At 31.2% G+C, this 21,760-nt stretch overlaps 3 protein-coding genes across 5 annotated transcripts; 2 read left to right on the top strand and 1 right to left on the bottom strand.

The window, feature by feature from the left end:
• Positions 1-1,282: 1,282 nt before the first annotated feature.
• LOC140443363 (uncharacterized) lies at positions 1,283-14,977 on the bottom strand. 3 transcript variants are annotated; one of them, XM_072534588.1, is made up of 5 exons: positions 14,618-14,977; positions 14,438-14,560; positions 9,847-9,875; positions 3,979-4,149; positions 1,283-3,921 (listed from the first exon to the last, which is right to left on the bottom strand). In XM_072534588.1, exons 1-4 carry the CDS (start codon positions 14,739-14,741, stop codon positions 4,144-4,146), a joined length of 282 nt encoding a protein of 93 aa, XP_072390689.1. In that variant the 5' UTR covers positions 14,742-14,977; the 3' UTR covers positions 1,283-3,921; positions 3,979-4,143. The 3 variants fall into 3 exon arrangements, with proteins under 3 accessions (XP_072390689.1, XP_072390688.1, XP_072390686.1); XM_072534587.1 differs by having other exon boundaries at positions 8,374-9,875; XM_072534585.1 differs by having other exon boundaries at positions 8,374-9,875; positions 14,429-14,560.
• On the top strand, positions 11,992-13,085 carry LOC140442625 (uncharacterized). The gene is made up of 2 exons (XM_072533631.1): positions 11,992-12,382; positions 12,445-13,085. The coding sequence occupies exons 1-2, from the start codon at positions 12,204-12,206 to the stop codon at positions 13,016-13,018; spliced, it is 753 nt and encodes a 250-aa protein (XP_072389732.1). The 5' UTR covers positions 11,992-12,203; the 3' UTR covers positions 13,019-13,085.
• A 3,345-nt stretch (positions 14,978-18,322) lies between the features above and the next one.
• Positions 18,323-20,878, top strand: LOC140442626 (zinc finger BED domain-containing protein 5-like). Its single transcript, XM_072533632.1, has 2 exons — positions 18,323-18,745; positions 18,807-20,878. Exons 1-2 carry the CDS (start codon positions 18,427-18,429, stop codon positions 19,850-19,852), a joined length of 1,365 nt encoding a protein of 454 aa, XP_072389733.1. The 5' UTR covers positions 18,323-18,426; the 3' UTR covers positions 19,853-20,878.
• The last annotated feature ends 882 nt before the right edge of the window (positions 20,879-21,760 follow it).

Raw genomic sequence — 21,760 nt, forward strand, 5'->3', positions numbered from 1 at the left:
CTCTCTCTTCCTCTCTCGAATATAAAAATGTTCCTTTTGTATATATAATTTAATATTATATAAAGATATATATACATATAATATTGTACATATGTATAATAAAATATTTATTAATATTATTATTTACGTGATATGTTTTGTATTATTTATTAAATGTTCATATTATATTAGTCTTTTGTATTTCAAAATAATAATAATCAATAAATCACTGTATGATCCAGAACTATCAATTTTAAAATACATTTGTGTCATGTCCTCGGTAGTATAGTAGTCAGTATCCCCGCCTGTCACGCGGGAGACCGGGGTTCGATTCCCAGTCGGGGGGACTTTTTTATTAATATTATTACATTATTGTCATTTTTAAATACTTATGGATATTGCATTTTAATTTGTATTGTATTATTATATGGAATTATGTTGCACTGTATTGTAGTGTATTTTTTATGTATATTATTGTCATTTTTAAATACTTATGAATATTGCAGTTTAATTTGTATTGTATTATTATATTAATAACAAAATAAACAATGAATTTTACTGCAGAGTATGTGTAAAAAAAATTTTGCATTCAACTCCTTTCATACATATATGAAAATAAAAATATACATTTTCATCAAAATATTGATTCAATCCTTCATTGTTAGTAAGTTGTTATTAATTCTGTTTCTCTTTCTGCTATGTCTTACCTACAGAATCACATATGTAATGATTGTGCAGATTGACTCCCAAATAAATTTGTAACGGCGAATGCGTGTATAGAAGTGTAACTTCCACCGGCAGTCCCACTGGACTGCCACACCCGTTTTTTTTTGCAGCATTAAAAGTAGATGTAGAGATAAATGAAGAAACAGATTTGGTATTTGTTGAAATTTCTTAAAATTTAAAAAATAACTTGTGAAAATATTCTTTATTTTAGATATTCCTTTCCTAGAAACATTCCACAATTATGCTTCGAAATGGAGGAATTTGAATCTGCAAATGGTATGTTAAAATATTTATGGTTTTGTATAAATAAAACAAACATTTATTGAAGATTCTTTATTAGATCAAACACAGGAGGAGGAGGAGGAAAGGGGAACTGAAGAAGGTATATACTTGTTATTGTTCTGAAGCTATTTTCTTGTGGCATTTTAAAGTAATTACTATTTAAATGGGAATAAGCCACAATTAAAGGTTAAAGTACGTTTATTGACGTTTCAATTTCCACTTCGGAAATCGTTCTAATGTTTGTATTTTGAGAACGATTTTCGAAGTGGAAATTGAAACGTCAATAAACGTACAATTCGACAGATATAGCTGCAATGCTCAAGGTCACTTCATCGATAAACGGAGGAGCCGATAGTCAGTTGTATGCAATTTTTCGAAGCGTAAACATCCACATAAAACCTACGTTGCTATTTGCTACGTTGTCAGATAACCTCGTAATTCGTAAAATAGTTATTGTTTGTTGAATTTTCATAATATTCTAGTACGTAAGAGGTGAAATTTCTTATTATTTTATTTCTTATTATTAAAATGAATCACGTAAGTGCCGTAAAAAATCGGGTTCTGAGTGCACAAGCTCGTGAAATTATATACTCGGTTTTAAAATTTACGCAACAGGAAGCAGAAGGAAATGTTCTTCTTATTGAGTTATCGAAAGTGCAAGAACGAGTAGCTGCTTTGACAGGTAAATTGATTGTATAATTATATTAAAATGTATATAATATATTATAAATGTTTTGCATACTTAGATTACCATTTTTTGTTATAAATCAATTAAAAAAAGAGATGGTGTTATAGAGATATAGAAAATAATCGAATAAGAGGAATAAGTTAATATAATATTCAATTGTTATAGGTGTCAGTTTATCCAGCGTCAGAAAAATAGCTAAAGAGGGTCATGAGGTTGAAAATGGAGAAACCCCCGGATTCTCCACACCTAATAAAGGACAAAAAAAGTCCTCAAAAATACAGCTAGATCCATGTGATCAAAGTATATTACGGAGACAAATATATGATTTTCATCTTCGCCATAAACAAGTTCCCACAATTAAAAAAATTCACCAAAAATTTGTAAATGAATTGAATTATGCAGGTAGTAGAGAAAGTATGAGGATGGAATTCCACAAACTTGGGTTTCGCTGGAAAAAAAAACAGACGACAACAGAAAAATGTTGATAGAGAAACACGAAATTAGACATTTAAGGCTGCAATATCTGAGGAATATCAAGGAAGCAAGAAATGCAAATAAATTTATAGTGTTTACTGACGAAACTTATTTACTTACGGAGCCATATTGCAAAAAACAATTGGTGTGATACCAGTAATAATGGACTTAAAAAACCAGTGTCAAAAGGGCAACGTTTAATTATTGTTGGGGCAGGAAATGAACAAGGTTTTGTTCCTAGTTCTTATGTGAGGTGGAAGTCGACGTCAAAATCTGGAGACTATCATGATGACATGAACTATGCAAATTTTAAAAAATGGTTGGAAGAAAATCTTTTGTGTAACTTGCCTCCGAATAGTGTAATAGTGTTAGATAATGCGCCATACCATAATACACAGGAAGATAAATGTCCCACATCTGCATCGAAAAAGTGTGTTATGCAGGAATGGCTTCGGGAAAGAAATATTGCATATACTGCCTCTATGTTGAAGCCTGATCTCTATAACATAATAAAATTGCATAAACCTCGTTATGTAAAATATGCAATCGATAGAATTATACGAGCACAAGGACATGATGTATTTAGACTCCCACCATACCATCCAGATTTGAATCCCATTGAAATGGTTTGGGCAGCTTTGAAATCATATGTAGGAGCCAGAAATGTAGACTTTACATTTACATCAATCCAGCAGCTGTCGGACGAATTTTTTTAAACCTTTCCTGTGGAGGAGTGGAAAAAAATAACAGACAAAGTCATCGCAACTGAACGTGAATTGATGTCAAAAGAGCCACTAATTGATGTAGTCGTAGATCGTATTTTTATTAATCCAGATGATGATTCAGATAGCGACGATTTACAATTAAATTCCGACAGCGAAAATAGCGAACTTGATATTTGAAAATAAAAACAGGTAAATTTATTTTTATAAGTTTATTTCCACAACCGTCGGAAACAATTTATTTTAACTAAATATCGCAATTCTCAGTATGAAACAAATTTAGCTTTCTAATTTAATAGATTTCCATTCATTCAGTTCATTTTAATGATTATGACTAATAACTTCAGCAAATAACATATTTTATCAATTACCTCAAACATTTTAACTTTGATATTAGGGCTCTGATAATAAATATAATTATAAACTCATTACAGTAATTATGGAGTATTAATATTACAGTTCAATGGACAACCTCTAAAATAATATTCGATTAGGCAACACCGCATCAATCAATGTCTGGTCGAGTCAAATCGTCACCATCGCAGTTATTTCTGTTTACTTGTACTTTAACCTTTACTTGTGACTTATTCCCATTTAAAGAGTAATTAGTATATATACTTGTATTTATTTTTTAATAAAAAAAAAAAAAACAAAGTGCATATAGGTCTTTCTCAGACAAATGTATATTTTGTTAGCAGATTTTGTCACATGAATAAAAAATAATTAGAATGTATTATATTTTGAAATAAAATAAATACAATAAGTATTACTTATAATGAACAATATTTATAGAACAATCAATTATGATATTTGACAGATGAACTAAATCAAACAGCAAAACTATTTATTTTTTATGAAAATATGAATGCTCTTAAAAGATACAGCATGTTTGCCTTTATTAGTGTTGACAAGTACCTTCTTCACATTGGAAAAGATAATTATTAACTTTTATTTATTGCCAAATACTTTACTAAAAGTGGACCTTTCCATGGTAAAAAAACTCTTTGTGCCACACTGCGCTGGTAGGAAAAATGCAAGAGTACTTAGTACCTACAAAATATAACATATTAGAATATATACACTTAATTCTTAATATAAACAACATACCTTGGTTTCATGTGCTAACGCATTTGATCTTTGCAGATGTCTTAGATGGGGCCGGAGACTTTCGATCAAATCCGAAGACAATTCCCTCGATAATCTAAACATCTTTTGAAATTCGGCTTCTACGGATTTACCAAATCTCACACAACTCTTCTCTGTATATTTTCTTCATCCCTACAAATAAAATAGTTTTGTTTACAAATAACATTAATTAAAAATAACTTTAACAAAAGTCTTCTAATAGCATCATCTAATTCTTCTAATAACTCATCATTTAGAATCCGGCCAAAATTTTGAACTAAATTATTCATTTTATATTTTTATTTATTACACGTTATCCTGATCTACAAATAGCATCAGGTTAAATCGTCTCGTTAAATTGAACTTGTTATGTTACAAGATAACGTAAAACGTTACAGGCTAACGTTTTTGAGAAACGTTATCTGTGATACATCACATCAATTTTTAGAATTTAACGAAAATGCAGGTTAACGTACACGTTATTTATAACGTTTTTAATACATCACAGGGCTGAATATAGTAGCATTATATTACTCTTTACTTCTATTACCTCAAATTACGTTACATGGTACTCCACTCACAGTAGCTAATGAACACTAGATACTAGGTTTAATTTTTGACAGTTCACTAACATGGAAACCACAGATTAAAAATGTCAAAGCTAATTACTTCGTCATCACTGGCTCGACAACCCTTTTTGGGTCTTGGCCTGTTCCAGGATTCTTCTCCATTCTGATCTGTTTCGTGCTTTTTTTCTCCAGTTTTTTATTTTTAAGGTTGTTATATCATTTTCTATTTGTTCTAAGTATCTCAGCTTCGGTCTTCCTCTTGTTCTTTTTTCTACTTTCATCTGTTTGAATATTTTGTTTGGTATTTCGCCTTCTTCCATTCTTTCTACATGTCCTATCCAACGCAGCCGTCCTATTTTAATGAATGTTATATCCGGATCCTGGTATATTTTGTATAGTTCAGAGTTGTATCTTCTTCGCCATATTCCATTTTCTTTTGTGCCCTTATATATGTGTCGCAAGATTTTTCTTTCGAATGTGGCTAACAACGTTTCCTCTCTTTTAGTGAGGGTCCAGGTTTCTGAGCCGTATGTGAGTACCGGTTTTATTAGGGATTTATATATTTGGCATTTTGTTTTTCCTTGCGACCTTATCTGATCTTAGTTGCCTGATTAAGCCATGGTAACATTTATTTGCAATAAATACTCGCCTCTTCACTTTCTCCGCAACGTTATTATCAGACGTGACTAGGGATCCCAAGTATATAAAGTTTTTTACCCCCTCAATGTTGTATTCTCCTATTGTTATATTCTGTGGCTGCCTTATTTCTGCGTTTTTACTTACCTGCATATATTTTGTTTTGGTCTGATTGATTTTAAGACCACTATTTTGTGCAGCTCGTTCTATTTGGTTGTATGCCTCTATCATTTTTCTTCTTGATCTTGCGATTATGTCAACATCATCTGCAAATGCTAGTATTTGCACGCTTTTATTAATGATTGTTCCTCGTGTATTGACTGTTGTGTCCCTCAGTATTTTCTCGAGTACGATGTTGAACAAGATGCATGATAGAGCGTCTCCCTGGCGTAGTCCCTTTTTCACATCTATTGTTTCCATTAATTCATTTTGAATCCGGATTCTACTTTCTACTTTTAGAGATTCTTTTATCAGTTCTATTAGTTGTGTTGGTATATTAAATTCTTTCATTGCTTTTATTAAGAATTCTCGGTTTATATTGTCATATGCGCTTTCAAAGTCTATGAAGAGATGATGTGTGTCGATGTTATATTCACTTGTTTTTTTTGGTATTTGCCAACTATTTTTTCAGCGTGTGGTCTTTCATAAATGACGTTAGACATTATTTTGTATGCTGCATTCAGCAGCGTGATTCCACAGTAGTTTCCACATTCTAACTGATTTCCTTTTTTATGTAATGGTACAATAATACCACTATTCCACTCCGCTGATAGCTGTTTATTCGACCATATCTTTGTTATCAATTCATGTATTGTTTTTTGTAGTGCGTCTCCTCCTTCCTTCAGTAACTCCGATGCTATTTGATCCGATCCCGGTGCTTTATTGTTCTTTAGTTTGTCTGCTTCTGCTCTAATCTCGGCTATTGTTGGTGGAGCCTTTTCTCTGTTGTCTGTTTGGTCTAATGGTATGTCAGGGTTCGTATCTCTCCGATCTCCTTCAAGCCTTTCCTAAAATGTTCTGTCCATCTACTTAGTATCTCTTGCTGTTCTGTCAATATATTACCTTCCTTATCTTTACACATCGTTGTTCTCGGTTTGAAGTCTTTTCTGCTTTTGTTCAGTCTCTGATAAAATTTTCTTGTCTCTGTTGATTTACTTAGTTCTTGTAGTTCTTTGTTCATATATTCTCTCTTTTTTCTTCGGTGAGTTTTCTTTTCTCCTTTGCGTAGTTGTTTATATTCTTCATATGCTTGTCGGGTTCTGTGCCCCTGTTGCATCAGTAGCTAATTACTTAACTAGATTAAATCTACTAAAATCTTTAGCAAGCTATCACTGGGTTGCTGATAAAGACATCCTAATTAAGTTATACAGATCTTTCATTCACTCTCAACTGGATTATTGGTGCTTTGTATACATGTCAGCGTCAAAGTCTTATTTAAGGACTCTTGGCATTCTGAATACCGCATTACAAATATGTCTTGCAGCTTTCAGATCCAGTCCCGCCGAAAGCCTTGTATTTTTTTCATAGACCAAGGATCCCATTTGTAAGGAGAATCATTGTGAAACTAAAGGGACTATTGGATAAAAAGAACTCAAAAATAAAAAGAAATATTCCACAAGCTTAGTTGAAATAAATATATGATTAAAATGCAGCCTACTCTCTTCAATGTTTTATTCCACTAGTGAAGTTGTTCCCCTAAATACTTTCCAACCTTCCCAGTGAGGAAACTGCCTCAGGGATCTATCCTAGCTCCTCTTCTTTTTAGCCTGTACATCGCTGATATACCAGAAACCAGATCAAGGAAGTTTGGTTATGCCGACGACTGGGTCCTTGCAACAAGGTGTAAGTCATTTGAACAAACAGAAGAAATCCTTACGGCAGACTTACACACAATGGGAAAGTAATTCCGTAAATGGATAATGGATGCTCCAATCAAACGCTACCAAAACAGAGGTTTCCAGTTTTCATCTAAATAACAAGCTTGCAGGAAGAACACTGAACTGAACATCCAATTCGAAAACACCACACTTGTTTACAATAAAACACCAAAGTACCTTGTGGCGACTCTTGACAGAACCCTATCTTTCAAGGAACATCTGTCAAAAACAGCGGAAAAACTTAAATCCAGAAACAACATCATTTAGAAGCTGTGCGGCACAACATGGGGAGCATTTTCTTCCACCTTGCGAACATCTGCCCTGGGTCTTGTCTTCTCAACCGCAGAATACTGCTCTTCAGCCTGGCTTAACAGCCCACATATACACAAAATAGATGCCCAATTGAACAGTACAATGAGAATGATTGCACTGGTGTTATCAAATCTACCCCTACACAATGGCTCCCAGTACCGAGCCTCATTCCACCACCCAAACTAGGGCGCATACACTCCCTCACTAGTGAGTACAAAAAGATACTTAGTAACGAGATCCTGACAATTCATCAAGATATAGATGCTGCCAACGGTAACCGTTTACGCTCCAGACGATTGCCAATAAAAACAGCACAGATGGCTGTGGAAAATGAGTTCAACTTAATGACCACTTGGACTCGAGAATGGATAGAACAACAAAATAGCAGGTTACCCTGCATCACACAAAAACCACCAGGTTTTGACTTACCACGCAACACATGGACTATGCTCAACCGAATCAGAACCCAACACGGCAGATGCGGTTCCATGATGCAAAAATGGGGTAAACGACCATCCCCACTCTGTGACTGCAGACAACCCCAAACCATCTGTCACATTACAAAACAGTGTCCCACAAGATCCTATCAAGGCAGGTCAGTGGATTTCCTAATGGCGACTCCAGAGTCGATAGTATATATGTATAAATAAGTTAGATGTTCGTTTGTAAACATATATGTAATGTTTTATACAAAATATATATAAATTTAAATATTACGATACATACGATAAATAAAAATAAATCCCCTGAATATTTTCTGAATAAAATAATTCCTAATTTCAAAAAAAAAACTTCCTATTTGGATGAAATGTTAAACTAAGTTGATTATTTTCAAATTTTACCATAAAGAACTGTTTCTAGAAGTACAATTTAGAATTGTCTAATAGGATATTAAGAAATTATAATGCCATCAATATAAAAATCTCCTGGCATCTGTCGAACATTGTCTTACACATTTTCTGATAAAAAGCTTTGATACTGACCTCAACAATTTGGTCCTCTTTCCAGCGTTTCAAAATATGTCACACTTGTCATTAGATGTATATTCATTGCTCTAGTTGTAACTATATATCCTATACATTATATGTTCTTTAACATTTATAAACACTATATTTCTGAATATTTTTTTCTAAGTTTAGTAAGTCTATGACTACATTTCAACATAATTGTCATCAAAATGTTCCTGTGAAGAGATCCTTCAGACATTACTAATTGTGGATATCAAACAATGAAGTTCTATTTCATTTATGTTTATCAAGTGTCCAACTGGATGGATAATATATATTTTGAAGGAAACTGTTTTAAGGAGACTTTTCTCTAGGGTGCACTTTCATATGTCTTTCCAAACGGAACTTTCGGGAAAACTGTTTAAAACAAATTTCACATTTGTAACGTCTTTCTCTAGTGTGCACCATTAAGTGTTGTTTCAAACAGCTTGCTTCAGTAAACTGCTTTAAACAAATTTCACACTGATAAGGTTTTTCTCCAGTGTGTCGTCTTATATGTCTCTTTAAAGAACCTGCTTCAGAAAACTGGTTGAAACAAATGTCACATTTGAAAGGCTTTTCTCCAGTATGCACTCTAATATGATTTTCTAAATGACCTTTCTGAGAAAATTTCTTAAAACAAATTTCACACTTGTGTGGTTTTTCTGCAGTATGTAAGCTCAAATGTGCATTCAATTTACTTGCTTTAGGATACTGCTTAAAACAAATTTCACATTTGTGAAGTTTTTCTCCACTGTGAAATCTCAAATGTGTGTTCAAAGAACTTCCATGAATAAACTGCTTAAAGCAAATTTCACACTTGAGAAGTTTTCTTTCAGTGTGTGTTTTCAAATGTTTTTTTAAACTACTGGCATCAATATACTGCTTAAAACAAATTTCACACTCATAAGGTTTTTCCCCAGTATGTAATCTAGTATGAGTTTTCAAATGATCCTTCCTAGTAAATTTCTTAAAACAAATGTCACACTTATAAGGTTTTTCTTCAGTGTGTGATTTCAAATGTTTTTTCAAACCACTTGCATCAATATACTGTTTAGAACAAATGTCACACTTATAAGGTTTTTCCCCTGTATGCATTCTCATATGGGTTTTTAAATGAAATAATTGAGACAATTGTTTAAAACAAATGTCACATTTGTAACGTTTTTTTCCAGTATGTAAGCTCAAATGTGAATTCAATGTACTTGCTTTAGTATACTGTTTAAAACAAAATTCACACTTATAAGGTTTTTCTACAGTGTGTGCTTTTAAATGTTTTTTCAAACCACTTGCATCAATATACTGTTTAGAACAAATGTCACACTTATAAGGTTTTTCCCCTGTATGCATTCTCATATGGGTTTTTAAATCAAATAATCGAGAACATTGCTTAAAACAAATTTCACATTTGTAAAGTTTTTTTCCAGTTGGAACTTTTATATATGTTATTTCTTCAGAGTGTAGACTCACTTGTTTACTGTTCTTCATCTGGGAAAAATCTAAAACAAACATATAAAGTTAATAAATAAACTACAAATAGAGGTGGTGGATTTTCTAAACAGCTATGAGTCATGCATGCTCAAAGTATAAATTTTTATAATTTTAGAAGCCATTTAGAAAATACACAAGCTCTACATATGATATAGAATTAAAATATATTTTTATAAAAAGAATTCAATTACTAACATCAGCAATATTTACTTAAGACAAAAATATGAAATATTTGATTTTATGACAAAAACTTTCAAAATGAAACCATGATTTATTTAGTAAAGCAATGTAACAATTGGTAAGTATTTTTACACTTATATCCATGTCAATAACATTTATTGAAAGAAGGTAAAATCAAGAGACTCATCAAAATTCTCTGTATTTCCCAAAATGACCATTATAGGCCAGGGAAATAAGCAAAAAAAGTACCCTGTTTGTGACACTAGACCAGCCAGGCAAACGACAGTTGTTTGAGTAGTATGGATCTCTGTAACAAAAACCTATATGTTTCCTGCAGTCGATTTTTTGGACTTAAATAATGATTAACAAATTAAGGTTAAAAATTGGTAAATTTTCACTTTTTTATATATATTTAAAATGAAGCATTTTAAACAAAGTTAATAATAATAATAAACTTAAAACCTTCAAAATGGCGTTTTATTAATGTTTGTATCCTTATTTGTTGCTTAGGAAGTTGCAAAATAAGTCAGAAATTTCAGTTTTTTATAAATGTATTTACCTTTTTGAAGTGAATATTTCTTATTGTTCAATATGTTTTTGACGGATGTGAAATCCCATTTAGCATGACTCGAAAGATCGAGACAAGTGTAATAACATTGCGATATACAGTAATATACATAATATAGATACATAAATACACTTATTATAATTTTATATATTATTTTTTTATACCAACTGGAGAATGACTTTGCTAATTTTTATTTTAAAATATGTTTATGAAATAAAATAAAATAAATTAAATTAACTATAATTATAAAAAATTATAATTTTAAAAATTACTAAAATTATTGAAGCAATATTTTGAAAGAAAAAAATTACAATTGTCATATTAATTGATTCAAAGCAATCGGGAAAATTGTTTAAAAGAAATTTTATTTACTTATTACAAAAATTATATTTTTTTTGCTACAATCTAAGTCAGAAAATGATAAAGTTACATGAAAGAAGGATGATTCCATCAACAATATTACAAAAAAAATAAAGAAAAAGAATCTTAAATATTACAAAATAATTTTGCAAAAACTTGTTGATTTTTTTATAATAAACCTTTAGAATAACTTTTTAACAATCGCTTGCAAGAAAATTATTTTTTTTTTGTCATTTTTTACCATTAAAATGCAATCTTTTTCGAATTTTGCACAACTTATAGAATGTTCTTTCAGATGACCTTAATAATATATTTTAGTTGTTATAAACAAAGCTGCTATCGATTTAAAAAAAGGGACTAACTTCGTCGCAAATTGTCCTAGGTCAATTTTTTTTCTTTTAAATTAAAAAAAAAATGCAAACTTTCTAAATATGAAAAAATAATTTTCTTGCCGGCAATGCAAGTTAAATTATTCTAATTGTTTATAAGCAAAAAATCAACATGTTTTTGCAAAATGATTTTGCAATAAGTATTTAAAATTATTTTTCTATTTTTTTTAATAATATTAATAGAATAAATCTTTCAGAAGCTACCCGTATAATTAAAATAACTATATAATTTTCTGACTTATATTGTGGCAAAAAAAATTAATTCGGGATAAGCAAGTATAACTTTCAAACTATTTGACTGATCACTTTGAAATTTTGATCATACATTAGGCACTACAAGACCCAACATTATATGTGATATGAAGGTTATAAGTTTATTTTAAAGAAGTTATTAACATTTATACAAAACCAAAATTTTTGTCTTATTTTGCAACTTTCTAGGCAACAAATAACAATAGGAACATTAAAAAAGCCATTTTGAAGATCTTCATATGACTTTAATGCCCGATTTCACCAACGATACCTAAACAGTTGCCTTTGAAAGTACGAAAAGAACTTCCTAAGTCAATACTTAGGAATACTAGCGTTTCACAACTAAAAGAACTGCTTATCTAGGAAATTCTTTCTTAGGTATTACTTTGGGTACATTTGAACTATTATTGATAAATAAAAAGAAGAATAAGAAGTTATAACCTTACTTTTTTATTTGTTATTGAATTGTTTGTTTTCCAAGTTGGTTTTATTCAGTTTTGTCGAGTTATAGTTAGTTTAATTAGTAGTTAGTTATTTTTAAATTAGATTTGTTTAGTTTTGTAAATTATTTATATACGTATGGTGAAATGGAGGATAAGAAAAGGGCTGTAAATTTCACGTATGACGAAAAGTTTAAACTAGTCCAATTTATTAAACAGCATCCAGTACTGCTTAATAAAAAAACAGATGGTGCTACTAATAAAGCGAAAGATTATGCTTGGGAGGTGCTAACTACAAAATTTAATAGCAGCGGGTCAATTAAGAGGTAGGGAATATGCCATTATATAATATAAACAGTATTCATTCATATCTCTCAAAATATTTTAGGTCAGTCAGCAGTCTTAAAAAAATGTGGAATAGAATGAAGTCGGAGTGTAAAGTGTATAAGGCAAAATTAAAAATAAATATAGCCAAAACAGGTGGTGGAACCACAGATATAAAAGAAGATCCCCTGCTAGATCTAATAGCAAATTTAATTGGACGGGCTGCTGTAGGAATAACAAATGTAAATGATTGCGATGATATTGCTGATGTCAATGACAGTGTAATAGTACAAACTGTGGTTTCCGATATGGAAGACATTGAAATAGAAGAAATGGTGGTTTCAGATATCGATGCTATTATTAAGGAAGAATTGGAAGCTACTATTACACCTGGGCCATCCAACATTTTAAATCAGACTCCTTTCCACAGTAGAAGACGTCCAAAGGTAATAAAGTGTAATAAAGATATATTAAATGAACTAAAAATTGAAAACGAAAGAAAAAAAGGAGAACTTCTGGATGATGAAAAAAATAGGTTAATGGCAGCAGAAGAACGTGCCAATGAGTTGCATCAGTATCAAGTCAAAAAGGCAGCTCTAGAAAATGAAATTCGGGAGAGCATATTAAATAAAAGTTAGTTAAAAAAAGTTAATTACAATATTATATTATACAGTATAATTCATTTTTAATCTAATTTTAATTTCAGATAACGAAGAAGTGCCACCAGCTCTATTGTCATTATTGAAATAATTTTAGAATAAAAAATATCTTGAAAATTGTTTTTTATTTTATATTTTTAATAATACACTTTTAATAAAATCATGAATGGGTTTTAGAAAGAAAATACCAGTTTGTTAGGTAGAATATATAATTCTTTTTTTAGTATTAACTTTAGAACTATAATTTAACTTTGTTTTTTTTTTGAGATTTTAATGGTTTTGCTGTATTAAATTGACGAAATTTATTGAAACGAATTTATTTATTGACGAAGTTATTGAAAAAAATTTTTTGACAATAACATCTCTTACATTCCCATATAGATTTTGATCATCAAGCGGTTGATTGATTTGTCCAGCTTCAATTAATTGACCAATGTTTTCCATATCATCTGGGGGCTGATCTTCTTTGGCTTCAATACAAATATTGTGTAAAATAGCACATGCATATAAAACTGTTGGTTTAGACATTCGAAACCTTATAAAAATATCCACATCGTCCAAAGTTTCAAAATAATTTGGTTGATTCTTGATAACTCGAGGTCTTCTTTCTGTTTCTTCTTCAGAATCAGATGAGGAATCGAATCGATCTAGATTTTCGATAAACTGTAGTGCTTCCATATTATAAATAGTACCAAAGCAACACTTAATTAATATAAAATAATACAAAAATAACTAACTATAGAATAACAATACACAAAATAAGGTAAGAAGCAAATTATTGACAAACTTCACAAGTACATCCATCAAAACTGTTAAAACATAACCTCACTTTTAACTATAAGTAATACCTAAAATGTTTAGGTAGATCGCAAAACGTATCCTACCATTAGGTAATGCTTAAGCGGCTTAGGCAATTCTTAGTGTATGGTGAAATCCGTTTTAGAGTTAGGAAGTACCTAAGCCCGCTTAGGTAATTCTTAAGTATTTAGGTATCCTTGGTGAAATCGGGCATAAGTCTTTGGGAGTAAGTTTCTTACTGCCAAATTTGTTTCAAATGCTTTACTTTTTACTGATAGGCGAAAAAAGCGAAAACTTACTGATTTTTGACCTTAATTTGTTAATAAGTAATTAAGTCAAAAAAAAATGACTGCAGAAAAGATGTAACTTCATAGATGTAACTAAAATTCAGTTAGAAAATCAAATGGACAAAACTATGTCTATAGAGGAGTTAGAGTGAACAATACCAGAGTAATGGCCATAATTATTAATGGAAGCTACAGTGATTATCTTAATCAAAATGAAAAAGGGAATTTAATTTGCAGATTAACTGATTATATCCAATTGTGCACTGCTTATACTTAACAATATATAAATACTTATTTTTATTACTTTTCTCACCTGAGTTATCTTCATCTGGTTCCTTCTTCAAGTATTTAAGGTCTAGGGATGTGGATAGCTGATTTTCTGTATATTTTTGGTCATCTTTAGCAAACCCATCAATTTCAATTTTTACTTCTACAGCTAATAAATATCCATTAAATTACATTGTTTAGTACTAATTTTTATTACTTTTCTTACCTGAGTTATGTTCCTGTGGTTCATTCTTCAAGTCTCCAAGATATGTTGATGTAGCTAGCTGACTCTCTATATATACTTGATCAGATCCAACAAACTCTTCCTTAATTTCAACTTTAAATTCCATAACTAACAAATAAACTGATTCTGATAATATAGCACTGAACAACCAAAGAATATAAGCGTCTATATTCTTTGGAACAACACTAACCTGATCTCAGAAACAAAAATGCTTTTCTCTTCCCATCATACCTCCGCAATATGCTGTTTGTTGTTTGTTTTCATTTTGTTTTTGTTTTTTACAGAAGTATAGAGAAAGTGCTGATGAAGTACAAATGAGGATGAGGGACAGATTTGTATTTGGCAGTGTTGCCATATCACAAATAAATCACGAAAGAGCATGCGATATAATATTAATTAGTAAACATTATTTTAAGTTTTTAAAAGAAGTTTAATTAATTTAAATTTAATTTATTATATCTAATTTAAATTAACATTAATTTTTTATTCAGGTACCATTTCATCACAAAATTATAAGAAAATAGTCATAAAATTGAAATCTGCTGAACATTTGTTGCAATCTGGCAACAAGTGTTTTTAAAGTTTTGACAGTATTGCCAAGTTTATTATCTAATCTACCAAAGGCCAACTGTAAATTTTTTTTTCTAATAACTAACTGCAACTAATATCAAAAGAAACAAATATTAATTCGTTCGTGTTTTATATAAATTTAAAATATTTTAAAAAATACCCGATTTCATAAAATAATATAATAAAAATGTACTGTTTCAAAGCATATTTGAGGCATAAAACATATACATAATAAGGACATGGCAATACCGCAAACACAAATTTGACGGATCATTTAATGATGATATCACACTATCACAGTTTAACCACAAAATTAAATTCTACCGATTTTTATATTCAGATAGAAATTTTTACTTATTCTTAAATTTGAGAAGAAATATGTAAGAGACAAAACAATTTTTCTTCCGATACGTGTAATTTGCATTGAGCATTTTTGTGTATTCATGAAAACGTGTGAAAACATTCAAAAACTAAGCGGTACTTTACAAAGTACATGATGTCATAAAAGCTAATAATGCAATAAATGAATCCAAATCCATTGTGATCCCGACCGCTTGGTTCTGGGAATTTGTCAAGTTAGGAACGGAATAGTTAGTCAACGCATAGTTAATCTAAGCTTCCGAGTGCACCTCACGTAAAAACTCGGTAGTTTGTTTGTTGTATAATATTTCCTTGTAAAAAGGTTTTATACTCGAGTTTTCGTTTCTCGGATAAGTATTCGATTCCTAGTCACAGACTCATTTAACCCTTTTCATCCCAGTGGTATCGTTGTGAAGCTACCGCTAAACAAATTTTTACTGAACATCCCAGTGGTTCCACGGTAAATCTACGTGTATATTGTGTTGCCTATAACCATTCTCTCTATACACAAAATTTAACAAGGCTACATTCTCGCGGTTTTTTCTATTATCACCCGTCGATCAACAAACAGTCAGAGAGAGGTTGATGTAAAAATTTGGTTATTGTTTGCGTGATTGATAAACAATAAATATTTATAAATGATGGCTGGTAAGTTATTTATATTATAGATATTACTATACAGAGTATACTTTGCATGAGTAGAGATAATTTGATTTTAAAAATCTCTGTCAGGAGGGATTTATACAGGTAGTTTCATTTGAAGCTACTGGGACTCACAGTGTATTTTATTTTAGGTAAGAAGAGATATAGTTATTTGGAATTAGAAAAAATGACAGACGAACAATTCAGTGAATTTTATGAACCAATTCCATCTGACCAAGAGTCTGTCATCTCAGATACAGATGACGACAACTCTGATTATGAGAATGAGCTTACAGAGCCTTCTGAATATGTCAATGTAAATACACGTATTTACGTAGCCAACGACGACAATAATCCGATTACGTCGACAAACCATCAGGAGTACTTCCATGATGACAGCAGTGACGACGAACCGTTGGAGGAACCATTGACAAACTACAGCAGTGCCTCCTGGAGTAAGAATATTCAAATTGAACCACTTGTTCAATTTACCAATTTTTCAGGACCGGTAAACATACCAGATGATGCTGTCATGCCATATCAAATATTTTTATGCTTATTTCCGGAAGATTTATTGGATGAAATTGTCTTCCAAACTAATTTATATACTACACAAAAATTAGGTGGGGCAACCAATTTTTCTCCAATAACTAAAAATGAATTAAAAGTGTTTCTAGGCATAAATATACTAATGGGGATAAAAAAATTGCCATCTATAAAAGATTATTGGTCTTCAAATGACGAAGTACGGGACATGTACATTTCCAGTAAAATGTCCCGAAATAGATTTTGGGAAATTTTGGGCAGATTACATTTAGTGGACAATAGGACTGAAGTAAAGAAAGGAGAACTTGGGTATGATAAACTATTCAAGATCCGACCACTTTTGAATAAATTATCAGAGACTTTTCGTCATTACTATGCACCCACACAAAATCAAAGTATAGATGAATCCATGATACGATTCAAAGGACGATCATCAATTCGTCAATATATGCCCCAGAAACCCATAAAACGTGGTTATAAGGTGTGGGTTAGAGCTGATGAATCTGGATATATATCACAATTTGAGATATATACTGGCAAAGTTGGTAATGTCGCAGAGAAAAATCTGGGACAACGTGTTGTCATTGATATGTCTAGATCCCTTACAGGAAGTTACTCAAAAATTTATTTTGATAATTATTTTACCTCCTTACCACTTATGCATGAATTGAAGAAAGCCAACATATATGCCTGTGGTACCGTGCGTAAGGATAGAAAAGGATTACCTAATGACTTTACCTCTGATAAGGAAATGGTGAGAGGGGGATATGATTGGAGAAGCAACAAAGAAAATATTGTTTCGTTGAAGTGGAAAGACAAAAAAGGTATATACTTCCTTAGTAATTTTCATAGTCCTGCAGATAATTCTACCGTAAATCGTAAGCTCAAGGATGGGTCTGTTGTAGAAATATCTTGTCCGCAATTAGTGAAGGACTACAATGCTCACATGGGATATGTAGACAAAGCAGACATGCTAAAGTCATGTTATGAAATAAACCGAAAAAGCAAAAAGTGGTATATGCGTATAATTTGGCATTTTCTAGATGTGGCACTAGTAAATTCATATCTTATTTTTTGTAAACGTGGAGAAGGATCTGTACTCACACTAAAAGATTTTAGGTTAGCTGTGTCACGGGGACTAATTGGAGTCGAAACAGCTAAAAAGAGAGGCAGAAAAAGTTTGGAACCTCTCGCGAGTAAATTTAAAAAGTATGTACCACTAGAAACCAGATTGACATCTGCTGAGCACATGCCAATTCATGGAACATCACGTCACTGTGGACTTTGCAGTACAAAAAAGGAGCCGCATAGAAGTAGGTGGCAATGCTCTACATGTAATGTAGGACTTTGTCTAAATGACAAAAAAAATTGTTTTGCGTTGTACCACAAACAGTGACCCGGTGTCCCAGTAGTTTCATGGTGAAACCACTATATTTTTTTTTTAACTTTCTGTAAAAATATTTAAAAAAACCATTGGTCATGTTTATAATATACCTGTAAACAAGTTTGCATTAAAATATATTAAAAAAAGTTTGAACTTTTATTTTGGGGCTCAAAGGGTTAAAGATTTAAATTTCAGTCAGTTGGGGTTTGTGAAGTCGTAACTCGTAACGTCGTGTTATTGTATTAGTAGCGTAATTTTTTATTGTACGCGTAACAATAATTTAATAGTTATGTCGTCAAGTTCTGAAAGTGATTCAAACCTAGGTGAAACAAATAGCAGGTGTCTAAAAAGAACAAAATATATGCAGGCATACAAAAAGCAATGGGAGAACAATTTAAAATATTCTGGGTGGATAAAACACAGCAGTAAAGGGGTTAATTTTGCATTTTGCTCTTGTTGTGCTAAGCATATAAATGTTAGTTCTGGTACTGATGCTGTTGACCAACACGCTAATCGCAAAATCCATATGGACAAGGCTAAAGCCATGAAATCCCAATCAAAACTGCAATTTGATCGTATTACTAATAAATCTGAAGATCAAAGAAAAGGTAAGTCATAACGTTTATATATTTGAATTTTCAGTTTGTTATATTTAAAAAAAAATTTCAGCTGAAATCAGACTATGCGCTTTTCTTGTAGAGCATAATCTACCTTTTACAATTATGGATCATTTATCCGATCTCTTGAAAACTATTAATCCAGATGTGATTAAGGAGTTGAAATGTGCTAGGACAGAAAGCCAGAATATAGTCGAGAAAATAATGGGAAAAGATAGTTTTGAGATTTTATGTGAAGATTTACGACGAAAAAAATTTTCTCTAATAATAGATGAATCGACTGATCTTTCCACCACGAAGCATTTATGTTTAGTCGTAAGGTATGAAAAAAACTATGTTATTCAAGATTCCTTTCTGTCTCTCATACCACTAGCCTCGGCAGATGCAAATACTCTTTTTCAAGCTGTGCTAAGTTTTTTTGCTGAACACAATATTCCTTACAAGGATAATCTCATTGGTTTTGCATCTGATGGAGCTAATGTTATGATGGGTTCTAAACATTCTTTCATGACTCTTTTAAAAAATGAAATCCCTGAAATTTTTATCATGAAATGTATATGTTATTCTTACCACTTGTGTGCATCTTATGCATGCCAAAAATTGTCAAGATTTGTTGAGGACTTAGTGCGAGATATTCATAATTATTTTTCTTCAAGTCCTAAACGCATTTCTCAATACAGAGAATTTCAATCATTCTGTAATGTTAAATTTCATAAAATATTACATCCATCCCAAACTCGCTGGCTTTCCGTACATGCTGCAGTATCGCGTATATTGGAACAGTATAATGCGCCGAAGTTATTTTTCACAGATGCTGTTCAGAATAACGAATTACTTGCAGCTGAAAATATCTTAGTTAAACTTAATGATGTTACTACTCTTTTATTTCTGTCATTTTTAGATTTCGTATTACCCTTATTTAATAACATAAATAAAGAAATGCAATCACGGTCGCCTAAAATCCATTTAGTGTATTCCAAAATCTGTTCAACTTTAAAAACATTGTTCGACTGTTTTTTAAAAAGAGAATGTATTTTGGACAAGTCAATCGAAAACATTGATTTTAGAAATTCTAGAAATTATTTAGATCTTGAATAAATATATTATGGCGCGAGGGTACAAAATATTTTTTATAATCATACAGATTTAACTCCAGAACAAAAACATTTATTTCAATTGAGATGTCTTGACTTCTACATTGAAAGTTGCAACCAAATTGTTAAAAGAATGCCCTTAGAAAGCAATAAGCTAAAAGAACTGTCTATTATAGGTCCCGCAAAAGTTAAATCTGGTGAAATTTCATCTATTGCCCATATGTGTGGCTTATTCCCTGTACTAGTCCTATCCTCGACCTCTAGCAATATTCCAATGCAAGTAATTGACACTGAGTGGCGTCTATTGCGAAATACGGAAGAAATAAAAGATTTAGATGAAGATGTAGAACAGTTTTGGAAGGGTGTTACGAAATTTAAAAATGGCGACGGAACGCCAACGTTTTCTCACCTAACAAGTTTCATTTTCAACCTTCTATCTTTACCACAGTCCTCAGCAAATGTTGAGCGAATATTTTCTACTGTGAATATACTTAAAACCAAACGGAGAAATCGTTTATCAACGGAAACAATAACAGGTATTTTACACGCTAAAAGATATATAGCTGGAGAAGGAGAAAACACCTGTTATAATTTTGAAATTGGAAAATCACTAATTTCCAAAATATCAAAAGATCGTTGGTATGAAAAAGAAAATGAATAGGCTTTCTAATCATATTTTATTTTATGTTTTTTAAGTTAATAACTCGATTTCTCTGTTTTGGATGATAAGGTCTTGTGTTATAATCATCTTTATAGGAATTAATCAGTTTGAGTTTATATTTATATATTTTTTTCTTAATAAGTGTTGATTGTTTTAGAGAATAAGTGTCTGATATTGTTTAAGATCTAATATCTTCTGTTACTTATTAAAATATGTTTTTATTTATTCTACTGTTATTTCAATATTTCATTTAGTTTGAGATTATATTATATGGTTTAAAATAAACATGACAAATAAAGTTTTTTAAGTCCTCTTTTTTTTTCTCTCGTCTACTTAGTAGAATCCAGACCTTAATATTTATGTAGTATATGTACCCAATGTGACAACTTCGTATTTCCCACTTCGTTACTGTTGGATGTTACTGCCAGCCAAGTGCCAACCTTTTCGTTTTAAGTTCAGTATCTCCGTTCTAATTTTTTTATTTTATTAGATTTAAATGAATACACATATTTTATTTTTTCTTAAATAAACGAATTGCAAAACATTATGAAATTTAAACAAAATATTATATTTTGAAAAATCTACCGATTTTACTCCACAATCTACCGATTTTATTTTTTTACGTTTGGGAACACTGCCACAAAGTTTCTTTTTTATACTATGATGATATCATGTCATGATCATGATGATGATACTTGTGTCATTTACTACTTCATCTACCATTTCGTTGGAATGTTCTAACGTTTTCTCTTCAATGTCTTCTTCATTTTCATGTTCTTTCCCTTTGCTATGTTGTTCATTTATAGATTTACCCGTACTTATTTCATTTACTAATTCGTCAAATGATTCGGAAGAATTTTCTAAGGTTTTCTCTTCTACTTCGTCATGATTTCCTTTCTTTTTAATATCCCCCTCATCATTTTCTGGCTTTTGGATGTTTTCCTCGTTATCATTTTCGTTCGTTTTGATGTCTTATTCATTGTCTTTATTATCTTCCTCGTTATATTTTCTCTTTTCTCCCTTCTCTTTAATGTCTTCATCATTACTTTCTTTCGGTTTGGTATCATTTTCTTTGTCGTTGATGTGTTCGTCATCATCATTTATTTTTTCCTCAATGTCTTCTTCATCAAGATTTTCGGTTACTTCCATTTTTTCTTCATCATCATTTTCTTTAGGTAAATGATCTAAATCTGAAACATTATTGTCATCACTCGGTTTTTCATCTTTCTGCTCTACCTGCTCTATCTGACT

The sequence above is a fragment of the Diabrotica undecimpunctata genome, chromosome 6 (assembly GCF_040954645.1).
Source record: "Diabrotica undecimpunctata isolate CICGRU chromosome 6, icDiaUnde3, whole genome shotgun sequence".
Classification (NCBI taxonomy): Eukaryota; Metazoa; Arthropoda; class Insecta; order Coleoptera; family Chrysomelidae; genus Diabrotica; species Diabrotica undecimpunctata.